At 40.9% G+C, this 21,631-nt stretch overlaps 1 protein-coding gene across 10 annotated transcripts in view; it reads right to left on the reverse strand.

Moving 5' to 3' along the window:
• R3HDM2 (R3H domain containing 2) overlaps positions 1-21,631 on the reverse strand; it is a gene marked incomplete at its 3' end in the record, with an annotated part of 154,599 nt that overhangs the window by 38,810 nt on the left and 94,158 nt on the right. For 9 of the 10 annotated variants that reach the window (XM_079715068.1, XM_079715072.1, XM_079715076.1 and 6 more), the window contains exons 1-2: positions 4,566-4,765; positions 48-89 (exon numbers count right to left, since the gene is read on the reverse strand). In XM_079715068.1, coding sequence (XP_079571194.1) covers positions 48-89; positions 4,566-4,730 — 207 coding nt within the window. In that variant the 5' untranslated portion in view covers positions 4,731-4,765. Of the gene's footprint in view, positions 1-47; positions 90-1,910; positions 1,935-4,565; positions 4,766-21,631 lie in introns of those variants that run through there. The other variant, XM_079715075.1, reaches the window with a different exon arrangement.

The following is a 21,631-nucleotide window of genomic DNA, read 5'->3' on the forward strand; positions in this document are numbered from 1 at the left end:
TACTACCAATAACACTAGAAAAGAAGCTATAGAGGAAGGGCTCTCACCTTGGCTCTTTTCCTGGCATGACCGTGGTTGGATGTCCGCCTCTGTTAGAAGGGGATTAGAAAATATTAAAGGTGGGGGAAACAAACACTTAAGTTAAAAGCAATACAAGTTTACAGAGAAAAAGCACTAACTTTAAAACCATTATAATAGCCAAACTATGATGAGACCCAGTTGTTGTGGTTGTCCCCTATGCTACAACTCTAGCAACTGTGACATGGAAGGGACCACAGGCCACATACAGACAAATCACCACTCACCATGAAGATAAAGAATAGAAAGATATTGACTGGTTGGCCTATTTCACAGATTGATAAAAATTACTTTTGGATAAACCAAGGAATCCTCTCCTGATTAGGATGCTTCTGGAAATGTCACTACCATAGCACAAGAGAGTGTTTTTTCCCAAGCTTGCTAACAGGAGCCTATTTAGCCCATAGTGGGTGTGAAATATGGCTCCTAACCATCACTTAAAATAACACCTTTATAGGACAACACATTGAGAGTTCTAACTTGAGATACTCAAAAGACCTGTCCCTGTGGCTGCAGAAATGGAATAAAGGCTCTTCTTGCCAACTGCCTACCTCCCTGAATATGAGAATTCTCCCAGTTCTAAGCTCCTGGTGGAGGCTCTTAGAGCCTGTCTGGGTCATGGATATAAGATATAAGATGGGACAGGATAAAATGCAGGGAGCATGGAAGATGTGGATAAGACCTCCAGAGCAAAGGGAGGTGAGGAGAGCGAGTAAAGAGCAGGATAGAAGCTGAGGAAGATGAAGAATGAGGGCCTGAGGTGGGATGAGGGAAAGAATGACTAATTAGTTGGTAAGGTTTCGAATAGCTGCGAAGTCAAAATGAGGACTTTCGGGAAGAGGTTGGGTGACACTTAGAGCTATGTATGACACTTAGGGCTTCTAAGATGTTTGGAATGGAACTCACTGCCACTGGGGTGTGGAAAAACCTGAGGCTGGTGGGTGGAGGAGGGGAAACAGATGGAGGCAGAGTACCAGCATGGTCCTGGGTAGGTGAGGATTTCTTTCCTTTGTCCTCTTCACTAGTTACCAAACAACACTGCTACAATGCAAAATGGAGAACCGGAAAGGTGGATGGAAAAAGTGAGAAATGATGGTGAATCTGGTCAGTGGCAAGATCCGTTATAATAAGGGAAGAATCACAGTCCAGGAATGTGAAGCAGTATTTGTCACTATTTTTTTCAAATAAGTTATAACATACACACGACACAAACATTCAAGAGTTATAATGAGGGTATGCAGAATAGTAAGTCTCCTTTCATATCTGTCCCCCAGCTACCTGGATCCCTCCTAAAGGATCAACTAGTGCTGAATTTCTTGTAATCTTTTACAAGGGATCTTTTGTGCATCTATAAGATTATTGTACACGTGTACACATACTTTTTTTTAAACCAAATAGACGGATACTGTACACACTGCCCTAAACCTTACTTTTAAACTTTTTTTCAAGGATACCTCCATAGAAGAGACACTGTTTTTCTTAATGGCTACATGGTATTCCATTGTGTGGCCATACCATAGCTTATTTTACCAGTCCCTTAAACTGCACCATTTAGGATGTTTCTGATCTTTGTTAGTATAAACAATGCTTCAATGACCATATCATTGAGTATATCTACAAATATGGTATAGTCCATTTAAAAATTTTATAAAGTATTGCTAAATTGCCCTTCAAAGAAGTTATACCAATTTATAACCCTACAAACAATGTATAAATCTGCTTATTTCTCAGAATGCATAACTTTCATTAAATAGTCAAACACATACTGAAAGCCTAATATGTATCAGGCAGCATGCTAACTACTGGAGGATACAGAGATAAAAGACACAAACCTTGTCAAAAAGGAACTCATAATCCTGTTGGAGAAGACAGACAAATAGACAATTACAATACAGGACATTAAGTGCATTACAGAGGTACTCATGGAGTGCTAGAGGAGCACAAGTGTCTAACTCAAACCTAGGAATTCACAAATTCACATGTTCACAAATATTGAGTGCCTGCAAGGAACTGTGTTGGGCCCTGGAGATACAAATGATGAGCCTAAACTGACCTGGAGGAGGCCAGGGAAAGAATACCAAGGAGGGCATTCTAGGCAGAGAAAGCAAGTGTAAAAGCATGCTTTCTCCAAACTTTTCAGGGGCCAGCGAATCAGTTAATGCTGGAGCATGGGATTCCAGAGGTGGATGGATGGCAGGCAAGGGCTAGGCCACAATATGCCATGCTGACAAATCTGGGACTTAGCCTAGGGCAAGGAGACACCCACAAACTCTGTAGAGAATTAACACAATCAGATCTTTATTTCATAGCCATCTTTCTAAAGCAGTATGGTAGCTGAATCAGAGGGGATTACAAGTATAAAGGCAGAAAGCCCAGCTAGGTTATTTAAAGGATCCACCTAAGTTCAGTATGTGTTAAGTCAGGACTTGCCCATTCTAAACTGAATCTCAGAACCTGCCCTTTATAGCACTGTTTCCATGCCAAAGATGTTCTGAGTTCCAATTGCTGATTCCAAGAATATGTCTCACACAGTACAAGTAATGAAAGTCCCCTTTCCTCAAACTTTCCAGCTCCAATTCATAACAGGCACTCTCTTGACAGCGTCAGTAAGATTCTTGCGGAAACTTATCAGGTGTGAGTTGCGGGGAAGGTAAGAGAAAGAGCAGAATTTTTAGTGCTGTTGAAGGGGAACAGTGATAGAGGGGAGAGGGCTTCTGAAGGGTGGCCAAGACTTTGTTAAAGGAGCAGAAGCTCCAGCAGATGGCAGCAGCAACTCCACCTGCTCCAGCAGCAACAAAAGGAGTCTGAGGGGAGGCAGGTTCCCCACCCGGCCTCCTACACAATCTATCTGTATATCCAGGTGAAGACATTCTTAAACCAAGTAAGTATCCATAAGGCATATAAAACCTATAGTCACCCTTTCTTTTCTGCCTATCTTCAAGAAGAACACACAACAGGAGTTCACAACACCACTTAAAATTGTCTCCTGAGAATAGAGTAACTTGGACCAAAAAGTTCATTTTAATTATTATCTTCCATGTAACATGACAGCACATAATTAAACATTCAACACATTTGTCCTGAGGATTTAAAATTCATTATTGGGATCAGTGGAAGCTAGAAGTATAGCTGGAACAGTGGCGGACTGTCTCCATAAACTCTGGAAGGATGGGCTGGGAATGACAATTCACATGCAAAAGATAATGGAAAGAAAAGCAGCCATGACAGATATCTGGCAAACTGTAAGAGGAAAAATAGCAGAAAAGCAGGCAGCTAGAGAACAAAATACTTCAGAGAGTTATCTGATTTTAATTCATCCTTTTATGTTGTTGCTGTCTTAATCTTTATGTGAGACAAGGCCTAGGTGAATTGGGTTGTCAAGAGAAATCATGCTTCAAGTTTCTAGATGCTCCAAAATGTTATTGCTACTGCTCTTTAAACTAACTTACTACAATTAACAGTCTATCTCCTAAGCATATAATAAAGACCAGTCTCACCCCTGGGCAAGAAGGAAAGGATTTATATAATTTGGGCTTGGGTAACACAGGAAACTAGTAGTGACCACAGGGAAGAGAACTGGAACAGGTAAGCTAGAGGAGGCCCAGAGTCTGGCTGGGTACCAAAGAGGAGCCCTGGAAAAAGCTCGGCTGGCCATCTACTGCCATCATATCTGCACTGTAGTATGAATTCGGATGGAAAACAATAGGCAACCAAAGAATAAAATTCCTCTCACTCACATTTACCAAGAGGCAAGTTCAGAGACTATTTCTGACCAGAAAATGCTGACTGCTTTAACACAACCAGGATATGAATTTAACACTGTGTGTAAAGCCACGCAGCTCTAGTTTTAAGAGTTTATTGTAGGGACTTCCCTGGTGGCGCAGTGGTTAAGAATCCGCCTGCCAATGCAGGGAACAAGGGTTTGAGCCCTGGTCTGGGAAGATCCCACAGGCCGTGGAAGCAACTAAGCCCATGTGCCACCACTACTGAAGCCTGCGCGCCTAGAGCCCATGCTCCGCAACAAGAGAAGTCACCGCAATGAGAAGTGCGCACACCGCAACGAAGAGTAGCCTCTGCTCGCTGCAACTAGAGGATGCCCATGTGCAGCATGAAGACCCAATGCAGCCAAAAATTTAAAAAAATTTTTTAATTAAAAATATGGTTTATTGTATAAGCCATATTATGACTTGTAAAATATGTGTTTGTATACAGTTTGTTTTTTGATAGTTAAAAAATATCAGAATGTAGCAAGAACCAGTGTTATTCAGGTCCTAATAGATTAGGGATTTCATTCTGTTTTCTTTAGACTTCGTTGTGGACTCTGACAAAAAGGGAAGGAGATACTTCTTGAGAGCTGAAGTTGGGTTTTTAGGGCGAATCAAACGTTTGTGTAAGTGACTGGCTTCCTATAGATTTCCAAAGCCACCTCTAATGACGTTTCTATTTTGCTATAAAGAGTGCACATATGATGCACTTCTAATCCTTACCTGTGTCTCCTGACGCAAACTGGTATCTTCACTCTCTTTTTCAATTTCTTCCTTGCTTGGAGTCTTAGATATAAACTTGTTTTTGTTTACAGATTCTTCCACCAGTTTTTTTTCCGATTCTTTCATTATTTCCAGGGTCTCTTGAGTAGTGTTACTGTTAGACATCTTCTTCAATAGAATACAGCAGCCTCTATGGACTCCTAAAGAAACATGAAATGCATTAAACAGGAGCTGTGTATCTAAACTTAACACACCTGCAAGACTTGTATTTCATACAGAAGCCTGATATAGCCTTCCTGTAACCCAGTATAGGGTCCTTTGATAAAGGTTGCCCCTAGATTAATTTCATTTCTTTAAAGAAAAAAAAAAGCTTTACTGAGGTAAAATTGACAGAAACTGCATATATTTAAAATGCACTAGGAATTCCCCGGCAGTCCAGTGGTTAGGACTCCCTTGGCGCTTTCATTGCCAAGGGCCCAGGTTCAATTCCTGGTCAGGGAACTAAGATCCTGCAAGCCACGCGGTGCGGCCAAAAAAAAAAAAAAAAAAAAAGTACAATTTGATGAATTATGAAATACACGTACACCTGTGAAACATCATCACAATCAAGATCGTGAGCACATTCATGACCTCCAAAAGTTTCCTCCTGCTCCTTTAAAAGCCCTTCCTCCCCTTTGCCACCACCCCCAGCCAACCACTGTCGCTACAGATTAGTCTCCATTTTCTAGAATTTTACCTCATACAGTATATGGATTCTTTTACTCAGCATAATTATTTTGAGATTCACCAGGATTCAGTTCTAAAGCAATGTAGTTTAAGTCCCCTTGGCACTTTATTTGCCCTCCCTTGTTCCCTACAGAAATTTGCTCACATCTTCAGCTTGAGCACTCCACAGAGTTAACTCACTAGACTCTCTCCAGAAAGAAGACATAAAGCTCTATTCAGTACCAGAGAGGATCACTCTCCTTTCCCAAGGAGAACTTCCACAGCTGCCACAAACCACAACACTGTTACCAACTTCAAGTATCTCCTCCATCAAAAAGCAGCAAAATCAGACAATGTTTATAGAATCTTAAATTCTTTCCTGTATCTTAAGCAAGCTGAAAAGGCAAGAAGAGAGTTTTGTAGTCATCTGTCCTTCAGAAAGACTGGGTCTCTCCCTGGAGGAAGAGAGAATCTTTGCTTTGCTATTCACTATTTGGGTTCAGTCACTTTACTGCCTCCCAAAGATGCAGAGATTTGTAGTGCAGGGGTGGTAGCTCTTTATCACTTGCTATCACTACCTGGGAAATCCTGTAGTGAGGTCAACACAGTAATCCAAGCACCCACTCAGTAACAGAAATTGATGCTCTATAGAGAGATTCATGTCCTCAACAACTGTTGAAGTCAAAAATGCTTAGCTCCAACAATGGTTTATAATAGAGGTTTCTCTTTCATGGATTACTGACTGTTCTTGAATCCTAAATATTTCTTTCCTTTCTTTAAAAAGATAAGACTGGAAACCTTCCCAGATGTCCTGTCTATTCCACGTGACTCTAGAAACCAAGCTAAACAAACAGCAATGCTTCAAGAAAATTGTCATGTCAGACATTTTTTCCTCCTTCCAATCAGTTTCAAGGATAAGACCCAGAAGGCTCTTAAGAAGCATGGGTAACCTCATCCTGGCATAAGTTAGTCTGCAAAGATTATTGCTTTGTTCACCTTCTGGCTACTGAGCAGCTGCCTGGAGACTTAGTTTAAAAGGCTAGAGAGTCATTCATACAATCACAGTCATACAGCTGAATTTAAATTCTTTTTATTTATTGATTGATTGATTGGCTGTGTTGGGTCTTTGTTGCTGCGCACTGGGTTTCTCTAGTTGCAGCGAGCGGGGGCTACTCTTCATTGCAGTGCGCGGGCTTGTCACTGTGGTGGCTTCTCTTGTTGTGGAGCACGGGCCCTAGACACACAGGCTTCAGTAGCTGCAGCATGCAGGCTCAGTAGTTGTGGCATGGGGGCCCTAGAGCACGCGGGCTTCAGCAGTTGCGGCACATGGTCTCAGTAGTTGCAGCAGGCAGGCCCTAGGGCATGCAGGCTTCAGTAGTTGTGGCACATAGGCTTAGTTGCTCCATGACATGTGCGATCTTCCCGGGCCAGGGATCGAACCCGTGTCCCCTGCATTGGCAGGTGGATTCTTAACCACTGTGCCACCAGGGAAGTCACATACAGCTGAATTTAAAGATCAGAAATAGGGACCTCCCTGGTGGCGCAGTGGTTAAGAATCTGCCTGCCAGTGCAGGGGCCACGGGTTTGAACCGTGGGGTCCGGGAAGATCCCACATGTCGTGGAGCAACTACGCCCGTGCACCACAACTACTGAGCCTGCACTCTAGAACCCGCGTGCTGCAACTGCTGAGCCCACATACTGCAACTACTGAAGCCCGTGCACCTAGAGCCCGTGCACTGCAACGAAGAGTAGCCCTGCTCACCGCAACTAGAGAAAGCCCGCACACAGCAATGAAGACCCAACACAGCCAAAAATAAATAAGTAAACAAACAAACAAATAAATAATAAAATAAAGATGAGAAATACTGGAAGAAACTGACAATAAAAAATGGCTGATACTTTATTTTTTAATTAATTGATTCAGGACCTGAAGGCTTCTATAAAAAAAAGTTACAACCTACAGAGCTTACGTTTTTTATTTTATTATTATTATTTTTTAATTTATTTCTGGCTGCGTCGGGTATTCGTTGCTGCACATGGGCTTTCTCTAGTTGCGGCGAGCAGGGGCTACTCTTCGTTGTGGTGCACAGGCTTCTCATTGCAGTGGCTTCTCTTGTTGTGGAGTACGGGCTCTAGGCATGTGGGCTTCAGTGGTTGCAGCATGTGGGCTCAGCAGTTGCGGTACGCGGGTCCTAGAGTGCGCAGGCTTCAGTAGTTGCCGCACATGGGCGTAGTTGCCGCACATGGGCTCAGTTGCGGAGCACGGGCTCAGTAGTTGTGGCTTGCGGGCCCTAGAGCGCAGGCTCGTAGTTGTGGCGCATGGGCTTAGTTGCTCTGCAGCATGTGGGATCTTCCTGGACCAGGGGTTGAACCCGTGTCCCCTGCAGTGACAGGCGGATTCTAAACCATTGCGCCACCAGGGAAGTCCCTACAGAGCTTACGGATCATTGGCTATACGTGGGAACTGCATATACACATATATTTGTTTTCTTCCCCCATGGGTAAATCAAGGGTCCATTCTCTTCAGTTTCAAATACAGTAAAACTCCACACATGCCTTCTCTATATCTCTTAGCTGGGAAACATCAATAAAGATCAGAATTGGAAGGGTTCTTAGATACAGCCTCATGAAATCTTCCCCATCCTCCCCAAAGAAGAGTCCCTTTGTGTAAGTTCCTGAGAGGAACTTTCTTTCTCCTAGAAAACTCCTGGGACAGGATCAACTCACTATTTCATAAACAGTCTTAACTGTTATATAGTTTCTCCCTATAAAAAGCTATGAACTGTTTCAATCTTGATCCTAAATCTGCCTTAGAGTCAAACAAGATTAAGTTTACTTCTTTTACCACATGACAGATCTTCAATATTTTTCTTTTCAGGCTTAAATAACCTTAAACAGATTACTCTGTCAGAAAGAAAAGGTGAGAGGTGGAGAATGCGGGAACTGGATAAAGGTGGTCAAAAGGTACAAACTCTGGTTATAGATAAATAAGTACTGGAGAGGTAATGTACAACCTGATGACTATAGTTAACTGTATGGTATATTTAAAAGTTGCTAAGAGAGCACATCTTAAAAGTTCTCATAAGAAAATAAAATTTTTTTGGCCTGAAATTTTCTTTAATTGAATTTAAAAAATTCATACAACATAAAGTTAACCATTTTAAAGTGAACAAATTCAGTGCATTTAGTACATTCACAGTGTTGTGTAACCATCACCTCTATCTAGTCCCAGTACATTTTCATCACCCCAGAAGGAAACCTTCTATGAGGAAACGGATGCTAACTAAATTTATTGTGGTAATCATTTCATAGTACATGTATATTAAGTCATTAAGCAGTACACCTTAAATTTATACAGAGCTATATATCAATTATATCTCAATAACACTGGAAAAAAAAAAAGGTGGTGATAGGGACAAATATAAAGCAGCTGGTTGTTTCTTTTTCCAGGATGGGCCTCAATTACCAAATAGGTATATCTGTCAATCAGAATGATAACTTTGCAGCTCCTTTTTACATATAAGGCAGAAAAGGCTCAACCATCTGGACACCTGGACTAACTTCACGGTGTCCAAGCACTGTTACTCGGTCAAAGCACTAATGAAAAAACCCAACTAAACCAAAAAACGGTCTTTCATAATAGCCACCTGTGGAATATGGTCACACATTCCAACTTAAGTTGTAAGGAGCCACATGGTTTCCTTTGTTCACTGGGAAACAGGAAAACTTGAACTTTAGATTCTTTAAGACGTCCATAAAACAGTTATTAATGCAACCACTTTTAACAGTTTTGACAGTCATTTCCACTGAGACTACTGGCCTCTTAAAGAGGTGTGTAAAACAAAGCAATTCCTTTCTTAAAAATTAATTAATTAATTTTTTGGCTGCGTTGGGTCTTCGTTGCTCCGCACGGGCTTTCTCTAGTTGTGGTGAGTTGGGGCTACTCTTCGTTGTGGTGCGCGGGCGTCTCATTGCGGTGGCTTCTCTTGTTGCGGAGCACGGGCTCTAGACACGCAGGCTTCAGTAGTTGTGGCACGCGGGCTCAGTAGTTGTGGCACATGGGCTTAGTTGCTCTGCAGCATGTAGGAGCTTCCCAGACTAGGGATCGAACCCGTGTCCCCTGCACTGGCAGACAGATTCTTAACCACTGCACCACCAGGGAAGTACCCAAAGCAACTTGTACTCTGAGGAAAAAGGAAGCAGCAGAGAAAGGGTACGGTAGACACTATACTGGCTACCTATCCAAATCTCCCCTTTCTCCCACACTCAATCTAGCCCAGATTTCCTTTTGGTGTTTGCCTCCCTCTGAGGACACACGATCAGGGAAGGTAATCCTATCCCCAAGTCCTAGGAGGTGGATCTTTCTTCTTTTTTTAATTTTATTTGGCTGTGTTGGGTCTTAGTTGCGGCATGCGGAATCTTCATTGCGGCATGCAGAATCTTTTGTTGCGCTGGCAGTCTCTTCGTTGTGGCACGCAGGCTTCTCTCTAGTTGTGGCGCTCAGGCTCTAGAGCATGCAGGCTCAGTAGTTGCAGTGAGCGGGCTCTCCAGTTGTGGCGTGCCAGCTCCAAAGTGCACAGGCTCAGTAGTTGCAGCGTGTGGGCTCTCTAGTTGTGGCACACGGGCTCCAGAGCGTGCGGGCTCAGTAGTTGTGGCATGCAGGCTCTCTAGTTGTGGCATGCAGGCTCCAGAGCACACGGGCTCAGTAGTTGCAGCATGCAGGCTCTCTAGTTGTGGCATGCAGGCTCCAGAGCACACGGGCTCAGTAGTTGTGGCACACGGGCTTAGTTGCCCTGTGGCATGTGGGATCTTAGTTCCCCAACCAGGGATAGAACCTGCATTCCCTGCATTGGAAGATGGATTCTTAAGCACTGGACCACAGGGAAGTCCCTAGGAGGTGGATCTTAATTAGCTAGACTAATCGTGGTAATTCTGTTTCCTTTTTGTGTCTGGGTTAGGAAGGGACAAGTGACTCAACCATCACTAGTGAGACATGAGAGGATTTTGCTAGGTGGGTGGCTTTAAAGAAAGGCTTCTCACTGTATTAAAAAAGAAAAAAAGCCACTAGAAAAATGCTTATCTTCTGCTGAAGGTTTGTCTTTTGTGCAGATGATGCCTGGACTGCAACAACACATGGAGAAGGGTGGATCAGAGACAGTAATATAGTAATGAGAGGTCAGAGTTTTAACTCTAGAGTTAAGATCCGTCAGGAGATACACCAAGCTCAAAACTGTATTTCTTGAACTGAGGGTCTCTTTTTTCTCCAAAATAACCTTTAACTACAGTCATTTCCATAATCCTATGCAGAAGGCTCTCCTTTCTCTTGGGGCATAAGGATTTCTGGAAACAATTTTTTCTGGGCCAAAACAAAAGCAAAAGTTGCAGCCAAGGGACAAGATAATTTATTAGCAGGAAAAAAAAGGAAAGAAAGAAAAAGCTTTAAAGAGGAAGAATAAGGCCAGTAGATAAGGGTTAAAAGGCAGAGAAGTAATTTCCACTGTGGATGGCTTATTCAATGGAGAAAGGAACTATTTCATATATAATTTGACTAGAACAAAGCAAGACATTAAGCTCCCAGGAGAGCCTAGGTGTGTGCTTCCCTGCAACCTATCTGTGTACATTGTACATTTCACCCAGGTAAATAGCACAATTTTAAGGCAGAGTGTCTCCTGAGGACACTCAGTACCTCAAGCTGCACAGAGGGGACTGTCAGAAGTTGAGGGCAAGGAGAGGGAGTGAGGAAATAGGATGATACAGAGGAGGATGATTGGGAGCCAAGATTTGGCAATTTTTTCAGGAAGAATACTGCATATTCCCCATAAATTTTTTGACTGCTGAGGTAAGTACTTTCCAGAGCACAGTGAGATTATATATCCTTCCATCAACTCTATAAACAACCTTCTAGGCATTGTGCCAAAAAGAATATATTATATAGGGGACACTCAGAGAAAGAAGGGCAGTTTCATTTTCTCCCTTTTAATCCATGGCCAAGTAGAGAGAATTAAGAAAGAACAAAATAGCTAGAGGCTAAAAATCCTGACATACCCTGTGGCAAAATCCCTGTAAACTTTCCAGTCCTTTTCTCATTTATATATCAAGAATAAATTACTCCCAGTTGATACTTATACTGAAAAAATATTTAAAATCTAGGGGTTCAGGAGAATGTATAAACAAATTGTGGTATATTCATATAATAGAATACTATTCAACAATTTAAAAAATGAACTGTTGTTGTTTGCTTTCCTCTGAGGACACGTGATCAGGGAAGGTGACCCTATCCCTGAGCCCTAGAAGGTGGATCAATCGTGGTAATTTTTGTGACTCGTTTGAGAAGAAGCAAGTGATTCAATCATCACCCATGAGACATGAGGGGACTTTGCTGGGTGTATACTGACATACACAAAAACATGGATGGATCTCAAAACTATATAGTAAGTAGAAGAAAGTGCATCTCCTTCCCCAAAAATATATACTATATAAGTCCATTTATATGAAATTCAAGAACAGGCAAAACTACCCTACAGTGGTTTAAATCAGAAAGGTTTGGGGGTAAAATACTGATTGGAAAGAGACATAAGGGATTCTTTAGGAGTGATGGAAATATTCTATCTTGTTAGATGTAGTGGTTACATGGGTGTATATAACTGTCAAAACTTATTAACTGAATGCTTAAGATCTGTGCATTTTATTGTATGTTATTTAAACACACAGGGCGAAAATAATGCCCTTAGTAGTCAAAACATTGGGGGCAAAACATTCATAGGGTTAAAATGGTAGGTTAAAAACAAAACAAAACTGTCTAGATGCTCGTGATGGCTAGCCTATTTATACACTCTTTGACATTGGAGTTAGGAGAAAAGGAAAAACCATTAATGCTTATTGAGTGCAATTACGAACTTGGTGCTTTATGCACTTCCACTCATACCGCCAAGAGTAGTTAAGGAATTTGCCCAAGGTCTGGTGACCTTGGGCAAATTCCTTAACTACTCTCATACTAAATGACAGAATCAGACCCAAACTCTAGTGCTGATGCCAAAGTCTACATTCTTTCTATGACTTTATTGTTTCTATACATTACTTTAATCCTAACAAAACTCTTTGTTAGGGCATTTCTAAGATGAAGAAACCAAAGCTCAGAGGAATTAAATAACTTTCCCAAGTTACGAGGGGCAAAGGCAAGATTCCAGCCTGTGTCTGATCCCAAAGCCAAAGTTCTAGGTATCCCAAGGTAGACATTCAGGAGTGTTCTGGGATGTGAAGTAAGGTATGGGAGGAGTGCCTAGATGCAAGGCCTCTCTTCAGAGAGTGTCAGTGGGGGACATATTTGGGGGCTTGTAAACTCTCCCATCTTTCCCCTCAATCTGGGTCACCTCTCATGACTTAAAATTTTTTATAGTTTATAGAAAATATCTTATTTGATCTTCTCAAGGTATAAAATATCACCATTTTATTTATAAATGAAATACATTGTTCAGGGCCATACAGTCTGTATAAGAAGCCAGAATTCAAACCCAGGTCTTCTTGATTCCAAAATCCCATGTTCTTTTCACTACAGTGCCCAAAGGATGAAAAACAAAAACAGTATGATAACTGCATACCTGAAAAGGAAAACTGGTTCAACTGCCCTTGGGAGAAGGACAAGAAAGAAGGACAAGAAAGAAGGTCCTACTGAGTTATAAGAGATATGGGTCCAACACTCCCTTCTCTTCAGAGAGAGAAAGCAGAATTGGGGGACTAGAGTATAAAGTACTTATGGAACATGTAAAGCTATAGTTATGTGACAGTCACCAAGTCCTTTAAGGATTTCAGAAGTCAAATGTCATAGGTTTCACTAGTACTAGGCCAATAAAAATAACAACAATAATAACAATTATGCCAATTTTCTAAAATCAGGGAAGCACGAGAAAATCATTCTACTCTATAAATGCAAAAGGATTCACTGGTGTGTAAGGGAGGCCACAGGAGTTGGCTGATGTCCAGAGCAATTCCTTAGGCAAAGTAAACAGAGAAACAAGATTAAAATGTTCTGGACATGTATTCTCTTTGTTCAATATCTGTGATGGTTGTACTTGCCCTGAAATGAGAACTACAGGTGCTTTGATCGATGGACTGAAGTGTTAGTTGGGCTTCGTTTCAGTTTCTAACGGCTTCTCTACATTCTTGGCCCAAAATGCCCATTTTACTTCCTTGAGCAAAACAGAACAAATCATATTTCCTCCTCTTTCAGACAAAAAGCAGCAGTGCTCAAACAATGGAGTACCTCTGCTGCTTCTATTTTATTTAGCTTTATCATAGTAATGCTACTATGTAGAAAATATCACAGAATCTTAGGGATGGAAAAGACCTTGAAAGTTCACACTGTCCTTTCCCACGCCCTGGCAAAACTGCTCCTAACTAAACCCAGGCAAGACATTCTGGGAAAGAAAAAAAAAAATCACATTTTATCTACTGTTCATGGCATTTCAAGATGCCTTCTATTGCTTAACTTAAACACCATGCAACTAAGTCTGTCTTGCCCTACTGTGATGAACTTAGAGATCAATGTTACCACCTATTAGGTGGAGAGGACACCTAAGCCAACAATTTAGTATTAAAAGAATCTTTCAAAATCTAAAATTGAATGTGAGGGGCTTCCCTGGTGGCACAGTGGTTAAGAATCTGCCTGCCAGTGCAGGGGGACACAGGTTCAAGCCCTGGTCTGGGAAGATCCCACAAGCCACAGAGCAACTAAGCCCGTGTGCCACAGCTACTGAGCCTGTGCTCTAGAGCCCGCGAGCCACAACTACTTAGCCCATGTGACACAACTACTGAAGCCGGCGCACCTAGAACCCACGCTCCGTAACAAGAGAAGCCACCACAATGAGAAGCCAGCGCACCAAAACAAAGAGTAGCCTCCGCTCTCAGCAACTAGAGAAAACTCACGTGCAGCAGCGGAGACCCAATGCAGCCAAAAATTAAATAAATAAATTTTAAAAATAAAATAAAATAAAATAAAATTGAATGTGTTTGGCCAGAGAAATAAGAACAATTTAATTTCACATGAAGGAACTGGAAAACTTTAAGAATCATTACTCCTTAAGCCTCTGCTGCAAAGGAGAACCTGCTATTTATTCCCCAATAGCCAATCACCTCTTCCTCAATACAACTACTGATTAAAAAAATTTTTTTAAATTAATTTTATTTATTTTTGGCTGCATTGGGTCTTAGTTGCGGCACGCTGGATCTTCATTGAAGCATGCGGTGCGTGGGCTTTTGTCTAGTTGCAACGTGTGGGTTTTCTCTTCTCTAGTTGTGGTGTGCAGGCTCCAGAGCACGTGGGCTGTGTAGTTTGCGGCATGCAGGCTCTCTAGTTGAGACACGCGAGCTCAGCAGTTGTGGCACGTGGGCTTAGTTGCCCCGCGGCATGTGGGATCTTAGTTTCCTGACCAGGGATAGAACCTGTGTCCCTTGCATTGTAAGGCGGATTCTTTACCACTGGACCACTAGGGAAGTCCCCAACTACTGATTTTTAGTTGGGCATATGGCTGCCTATAAAAATGCTACACATATCCCAAGCTCCATTATAGCTAAAAATGAGTGTGTGACTAGTTTCTAGTCCATGGGATGTAAGTAGAAAGAAGTATTGTTGTGAGTTGGATTGTGTCCCCTCAAAATTCATATGTTGAAGCCCTAACACCACACAACCCCGACCCCCTACCCCCGCCCAATACCTCAGAATCTGACTGTATTTGGAGACAGGGCCTTTAAAGAGGTGATTAAATTAAAACAAGGCCTAATCTGGCTGGTATCCTTATAAGAAGAGGAAATTGAGACACACAAAGAGACACCAGAGATGTGTAGGCACAGAGAAAAGACCATGTGAGGACACAGTAAAAAGGAGGCCATTTGAAAATCCAGAAGAGAGACTTCAGGAAAATCCAAATCTGCTGACATCTTGATCTTGAGACTTCTAGCCTCCAGAACTGTGAAAAAATAAATTCTGTTGTTTATGCCATCCAGTTTGTGGTATTTTGTTACAGCAGCCCTAGGAAACCAATACAGGTAGTAAATACAACTTCTATGAAGTATCCTTAATGGAAGTGAATGGCCCTTCTTTACTCATCCCTAATTCTTTTTTTTTTTTTAACATCTTTATTGGAGTATAATTGCTTTACAATGGTGTGTTAGTTTCTGCTTTATAGCCAAGTGAATCCGTTATACATATACATATGTTCCCATGTCTCTTCCCTCTTGCGTCTCCCTCCCTCCCATCCTCCCTATCCCACCCCTCTAGGTGGTCACAAAGCACCGAGCTTATCTCCCTGTGCTATGCGGCTGCTTCCCACTAGCTAGCTATTTTACGTTTGGTAGTGTATATATGTCCATGCCACTCTCTCACTTTGTCACAGCTTACCCTTCCCCCTCCCCATATCCTCAAGTCCATTCTCTAGTAGGTCTGTGTCTTTATTCCCATCTTGCCCCTAGGTTCTTCATGACTTTTTTTTTTTCTTAGATTCCATATATATATGTGTTAGCATACAGTATCTGTTCTTCTCTTTCTGACTTACTTCACTCTGTATGACAGACTCTAGGTCCATCCACCTCACTACAAATAACTCAATTTCGTTTCTTTTTATGGCTGAGTAATATTCCATTGTATATATGGGCCACATCTTCCTTATCCATTCATCTGTTGATGGACACTTAGGTTGCTTCCATGTCCTGGCTATTGTAAATAGAGCTGCAATGAACGTTTTGGTACATGACTCTTTTTGAATTATGGTTTTCTCAGGGTATATGCCCAGTAGTGGGATTGCTGGGTCATATGGTAGTTCTATTTTGAGTTTTTTAAGGAACCTCCATACTGTTCTCCATAGTGGCTGTATCAATTTACATTCCTAACAACAGTGCAAGAGTGTTCCCTTTTCTCCACACCCTCTCCAGCATCTATTGTTTCTAGATTTTTTGATGATGGCCATTCTGACTGGTGTGAGATGATATCTCATTGTAGTTTTGATTTGCATTTCTCTAATGATTAATGATGTTGAGCATTCTTTCATGTGTTTGTTGGCAATCTGTATATCTTCTTTGGAGAAATGTCTATTTAGGTCTTCTGCCCATTTTTGGATTGGGTTCTTTGTTTTTTTGATATTGAGCTGCATGAGCTGCTTGTAAATTTTGGAGATTAATCCTTTGTCAGTTGCTTCATTTCCAAATATTTTCTCCCATTCTGAGGGTTGTCTTTTGGTCTTGTTTATGTTTTCCTTAGCTGTGCAAAAGCTTTGAAGTTTCATTAGGTCCCATTTGTTTATCTTTGTTTTTATTTCCATTTCTCTAGGAGGTGGGTCAAAAAGGATCTTGCTGTGATTTATGTCATGGAGTGTTCTGCCTATGTTTTCCTCTAAGAGTTCGATAGTGTCTGGCCTTACATTTAGGTCTTTAATCCATTTTGAGTTTATTTTTGTGTATGGTGTTAGGGAGTGTTCTAATTTCATACTTTTACATGTACCTGTCCAGGTTTCCCAGCACCACTTATTGAAGAGGCTGTCTTTTTTCCACTGTATATTCTTGCCTCCTTTATCAAAGATAAGGTGACCATATGTGCATGGGTTTATCTCTGTCATCCCTAATTCTTGCTGGCTTGAATGTAGAAGTAAAGGCTGGCACTTCAGCAGCCATCTGAGACTGTGAGGTGATAGTAGGATTGAAAACCATAGACAGTGGGGCAACAGAAGAAACCTGAGTCCTTGACCAGACCAACCCTGGACTGGACTGGCTCCTTCTGGATTTCCTGAATGTGACAGAAAAATACACTTCTGTCTTGTTTAAGATACTATTTAAGTTTTGCTGTAATATATATTCACAGCACGCACACACTCAAAATAATAATAATGATGAAAATAACAGTACACAATTAGTCAATTCCTATAAGCAAGGAATCCTGTAGCAACAACCTGGAGCTTATATGTACTTGGGAGGAAAGAGGTAAAATAAGGGAAATTTGGTACTTTTACAGAGGATATAAAAGCATCACCCTCATGCTCCAATACTACCTCTGCTACAAGGAAAAGGATGAGCATCATTAAAGGGTGAGTCAGGGGCGGCACCCATTAAAATAAAGAACATTCAATCTCTAGAGTATAAAGGGCAGTAAGCACGCTATAGTGGATAAGTTTATGGACTTTGTAGTTTGACATAATTTGGCTATAAGACTAATGTTTCTACAACTTATTAACCATGTAACTAAGCCTCAGCCTCCTTATCTGTAAGATTAGACATGATACATATCTCATAGAGTCATTGGAAAATCATATAGCAAATGTAATGTGCCTACATACAGTATGCTCAAGTAAATGTTAGTTCCTCCTAATCCTATTCTACAGTAAGAAGGTAAAGAAAGATATTTGAGAGACCCCTCTTCCTGGCTGTTCAGTGGTACTCTTTTTCTCTTACGAACAAACATATTTCCACTTGGAATTGGCACCTTGTATACACCCATTTCCCAATCAGTATTGAACCCACATTATTCTGCACAGGTGAGATCCTTGCCTATTTTAATGAGAATTAGAATTCTTATCTTCTTTCTTACTTGCAGTCTTTTACTGCCTATTTACCACTTACTGTACTTGGTTTCCTACTTTTCTCGATACTTTGGTATTTTAAGAATTGTTTTTTAAAAGTCGATTTAGGTGAATGCTTCTTTCAAAAGGAAGAGCTCCAATGTTTGATATAGCTGTAAGCATACACCTAAGGCAAGAGATGAATCAATGAAGAGTGGCTGGTTCCTTCAGACATGTTACTCATGATGTTTAAAGAACACACAACATTTGATGGCTCAGATCCTGAAGAGGCCTCACTTCTAGAAAGTTTATCATTGATCACACTATTGTGTGTACAGGGCTAGACATTTTACAAGTAGATATCACCATTCTCTTTATAGAAGAGTAAACTGAAGACCAAAATGATCAAGGAGCAAATCCTGTTGACTCTAACTTCAAAATATAACCAAAATCTGATGACTTCCTACATTTCCACTGCTACCACCCTGGTCCAAGCCACCATCTCTCTTGGCTGATAGCCTTCTAACTGGTCTCCTGATTCCAATCTTGCTCCCCTACAGTATTTTCTAAACATAGCAACCAGAGTAATTGTGTAAAAACAGTTTCAGATCATGTTATAGCTTTGCTCAAAACTCTCCAATGGATCCCCATCTCACTCAGAGCAAAACCTGAGTACTTAAAATGACCTTAAATAATCTGACCACTAATTTGCCCTCTGATCCCATCTCTTACTAGTTCTCCAATATATGCAGTTTCAATCACACTGGCTCCTCCTTGTGCCCTAAACCCACTTTATAGTGATTGCTTTTACTGTTCCTTCCTTCTGCCTGGAATGGTCTTCTCCCAGATAACAGCATGGCTTGCTTACTCAGTCTTTTCAGGTCTTTACCCAGATGCCATCTCAGGGAGCCTTTTTCTGGTCAAAATAACTAAAATTACAAAACCCCAAACACTTCCTATCCTACTTTTCTAAGGGCTCCCCCACAAAAAGTTAGCCAGATACCAAACAGACTTTTTGCTCCTCTTTGCTTAACAGATAAATCTGAAGTTTGGTTTTATTCCTCTGAGACAGAAAGCGATGGTATAATGAGAAGTTTGCATCTCACTCATAGAGACTTGAATAGTTCAAAAGAGGGGAACAAACTCATGGATCTCTTGAAGTCTCTTTCAATCCTTCAAATCTGTAAATAGCCAAGCATGGAACCACTGGAGGAGAGGAGAACAAGACACACCATAATTTCTCAAGTATCCCTGACATAAAATGTAAGAAGAAAAACAATACTCTTTACTTCTTTCATTTACAAGATCTAGAAAGGGTATTTTCTTTGTATGAATGAATCATTCTCAGTCTCTAAAGCAATAAGGTACAGGAGAAGATACATGCCATGATCTGCTATGACAAGGAACTAACACTGAGTTAAGTGAAACCTCCCAGATATATGTCAATAAACATGAACAAGCTAGAGAAGTGAAGATGGAGAATACAGAAGCTACTCCCAGCTAATCCTCTAACTCCAGACCAAATAGTGTGCAAATATAACATTTACAGGGACTACCATATCAGAGTGGAAGAGAAAAAAGGAAAAACAAGTAAGAAAAAAGCTGCCAATTTCTGACTCAGCTCTAAAGCTACCAAAATAAGCAAGGCAGCTTCAGATATCAAGACAAATCTCCTCTGGTCTAGAGGCCAGGGTTTGACTTAGACTTGGCATAAGCCCAATTGACTGCAGCAGCAACTCAATTCACAGACAGGTGATAGGTATTTCCCACCATATCTTTTCCCAATCAAATCAAAGTAAGAAGATATGTATTATTACGTTGTTTATATTAAGCAGCAAATTTTGAAAAATAAGAGAAAACCACCTTATACCATTCTTGAAACATTTTATTTCACAGTTTTATATACTGTTACGGTATTAATGTCATATATCACTGAGTAAATGAATTCTGCAAGGTTAAATGATGATGTGTTTATGTTCTAACTGCTCATTGGCCCCCAGGTCAGCCAATCTGATCCAGGACTCCATGGCAACAGGCTCTATCACTAAGAGCTACAAGATGATATTCCCCTTGCCTCCTCCTCTTTTTTGTTTTTTAATAAAACACTTTCCACAGAAACTGCTGCAAATATTATCAAAGAATAGTCTGTACAGACAAGTAAGCAATGCTGCCATTCTGATACACTAAAAACGAATAGTAGGGGGAAAGAGTGAATAGCAATGACAATGAATCTATGCAAATAACAAGGGATCCTCCAAACTCCAGAAATCTTCCCTTGTTTAATTTCAAAGGAGATATTCAGGAATCCTTGCACTGTGAAAAACCATCACTAGGATAAATTGTGGGATTAGTATAAGTAAAGCACTGCCCAGCTGAAATCCCAATATTGAAGCTTCCCATGCTACAGTATATGGAAAAAGCTAAACGTTTTAAGACTGCTAACCTTTGTAAGTTTCCCATAACTTCCTTTGAAATGTTAAAATCATCATCAAAACTCAGAGATTTCAGGCTCTTATTGTCCATATTCTCAAATCACAATCAGCTCATCCAGTTCCTGTCATTCTATGATATCAGTCCTCTTTTCTACACTCCCCTCCCCCATCACGCTCCACTGTGCTTAGAGAAAAAATTGCTATGTCCAAATGAGGAAATACGGTAGTGCCCCCCCACCCCCAATTCTGCAGCTTTGCTTTCCTTGGTTTCAGTTACCCACAGTCAACTGAAGTCCAAAAATACTGAATGGAAAATTCCAGAAATAATTCATAAGCGTTGTTCTGAATAGCATGACGAAATCTTGTGCCATCCCACTCAGTCCCGCCCAAGACAGGCATCATTCCTTTGTCCCTCCATAACCCACCTGTCAGTTACTTAGTAGCCTTCTCAGTTATCAGATCAACTGTCATGGTATCAAAAGTGCTAGTGTTCAAGTAAGCCTTATTTTACTTAATAATGGCCCCAAAGCACAAGTAGTGATGCTGGCAATTTGGATACGCCAAAGAGAAGCTGTAAAGTGCTTCCTTTAGGTGAAAAGGTGAAAGTTCTCAACTTAATAAGGAAAGAAAAAAAATCATATGCTGAGGTTGCTAAGAATGAATCTTCCGTGAAATTGTGAAAAAGAAAAAATAAACCTGTGCTAATTTTGCGGTCACACCTCAAACTGTAAAACTTATGGCCACACTGCATGGTTAGTGCTTAGTTAAGATGGAAAAGGTATTAAATTCGTACAATAAGATATTCTGAGAGAGAGACCATATTCACAAAATTTTCATTAATATATTGTTATAATTGTTCTATTTTATTATTGTTGTTAATCTCTTACTGTGCCTAATTTATAAATTAAACTTTGTCATAGGTATGTAGGCATAGGAAAAAGTATAGTATATACAGGGCTTGGTACTATCCAGTTTTCAGGCATCCACTGGGGGTCTTGGAACATATTCCCCCGTGGACAGGGAAGAGCTACTGTAATACCTTTGCTCTTCACATTCAATTCCCAATTCCTTCTCCCTCAGCTACAGATCTTCTTGAAGCAAAGAGGATTCAAGATAATTATAAACTAGATGAGGAGACTACACCAAAAAGTCCATCCTTCTCCTCAGTGGTGCTCATTAACATTCTAAACTCCACCTGATGTATTATAAGGTATTCCCCTTTCCTTGCATGCTTTTTGCCAATAATTGATATAATATCTCTGGCTGTAACAAGCAACTTTGGTCCCCATCTCCTGGTATATGGTAGTAAGTGAATGTTGAGAAGTTGACAGAATCTGAGGTGTCAGGGTCATAATTAGCTTGGAAACTGCACATTTTCATCTGGCTCACA

Source organism: Hyperoodon ampullatus (assembly GCF_949752795.1).
Source record: "Hyperoodon ampullatus genome assembly, chromosome: 11".
Taxonomy (NCBI): domain Eukaryota; kingdom Metazoa; phylum Chordata; class Mammalia; order Artiodactyla; family Ziphiidae; genus Hyperoodon; species Hyperoodon ampullatus.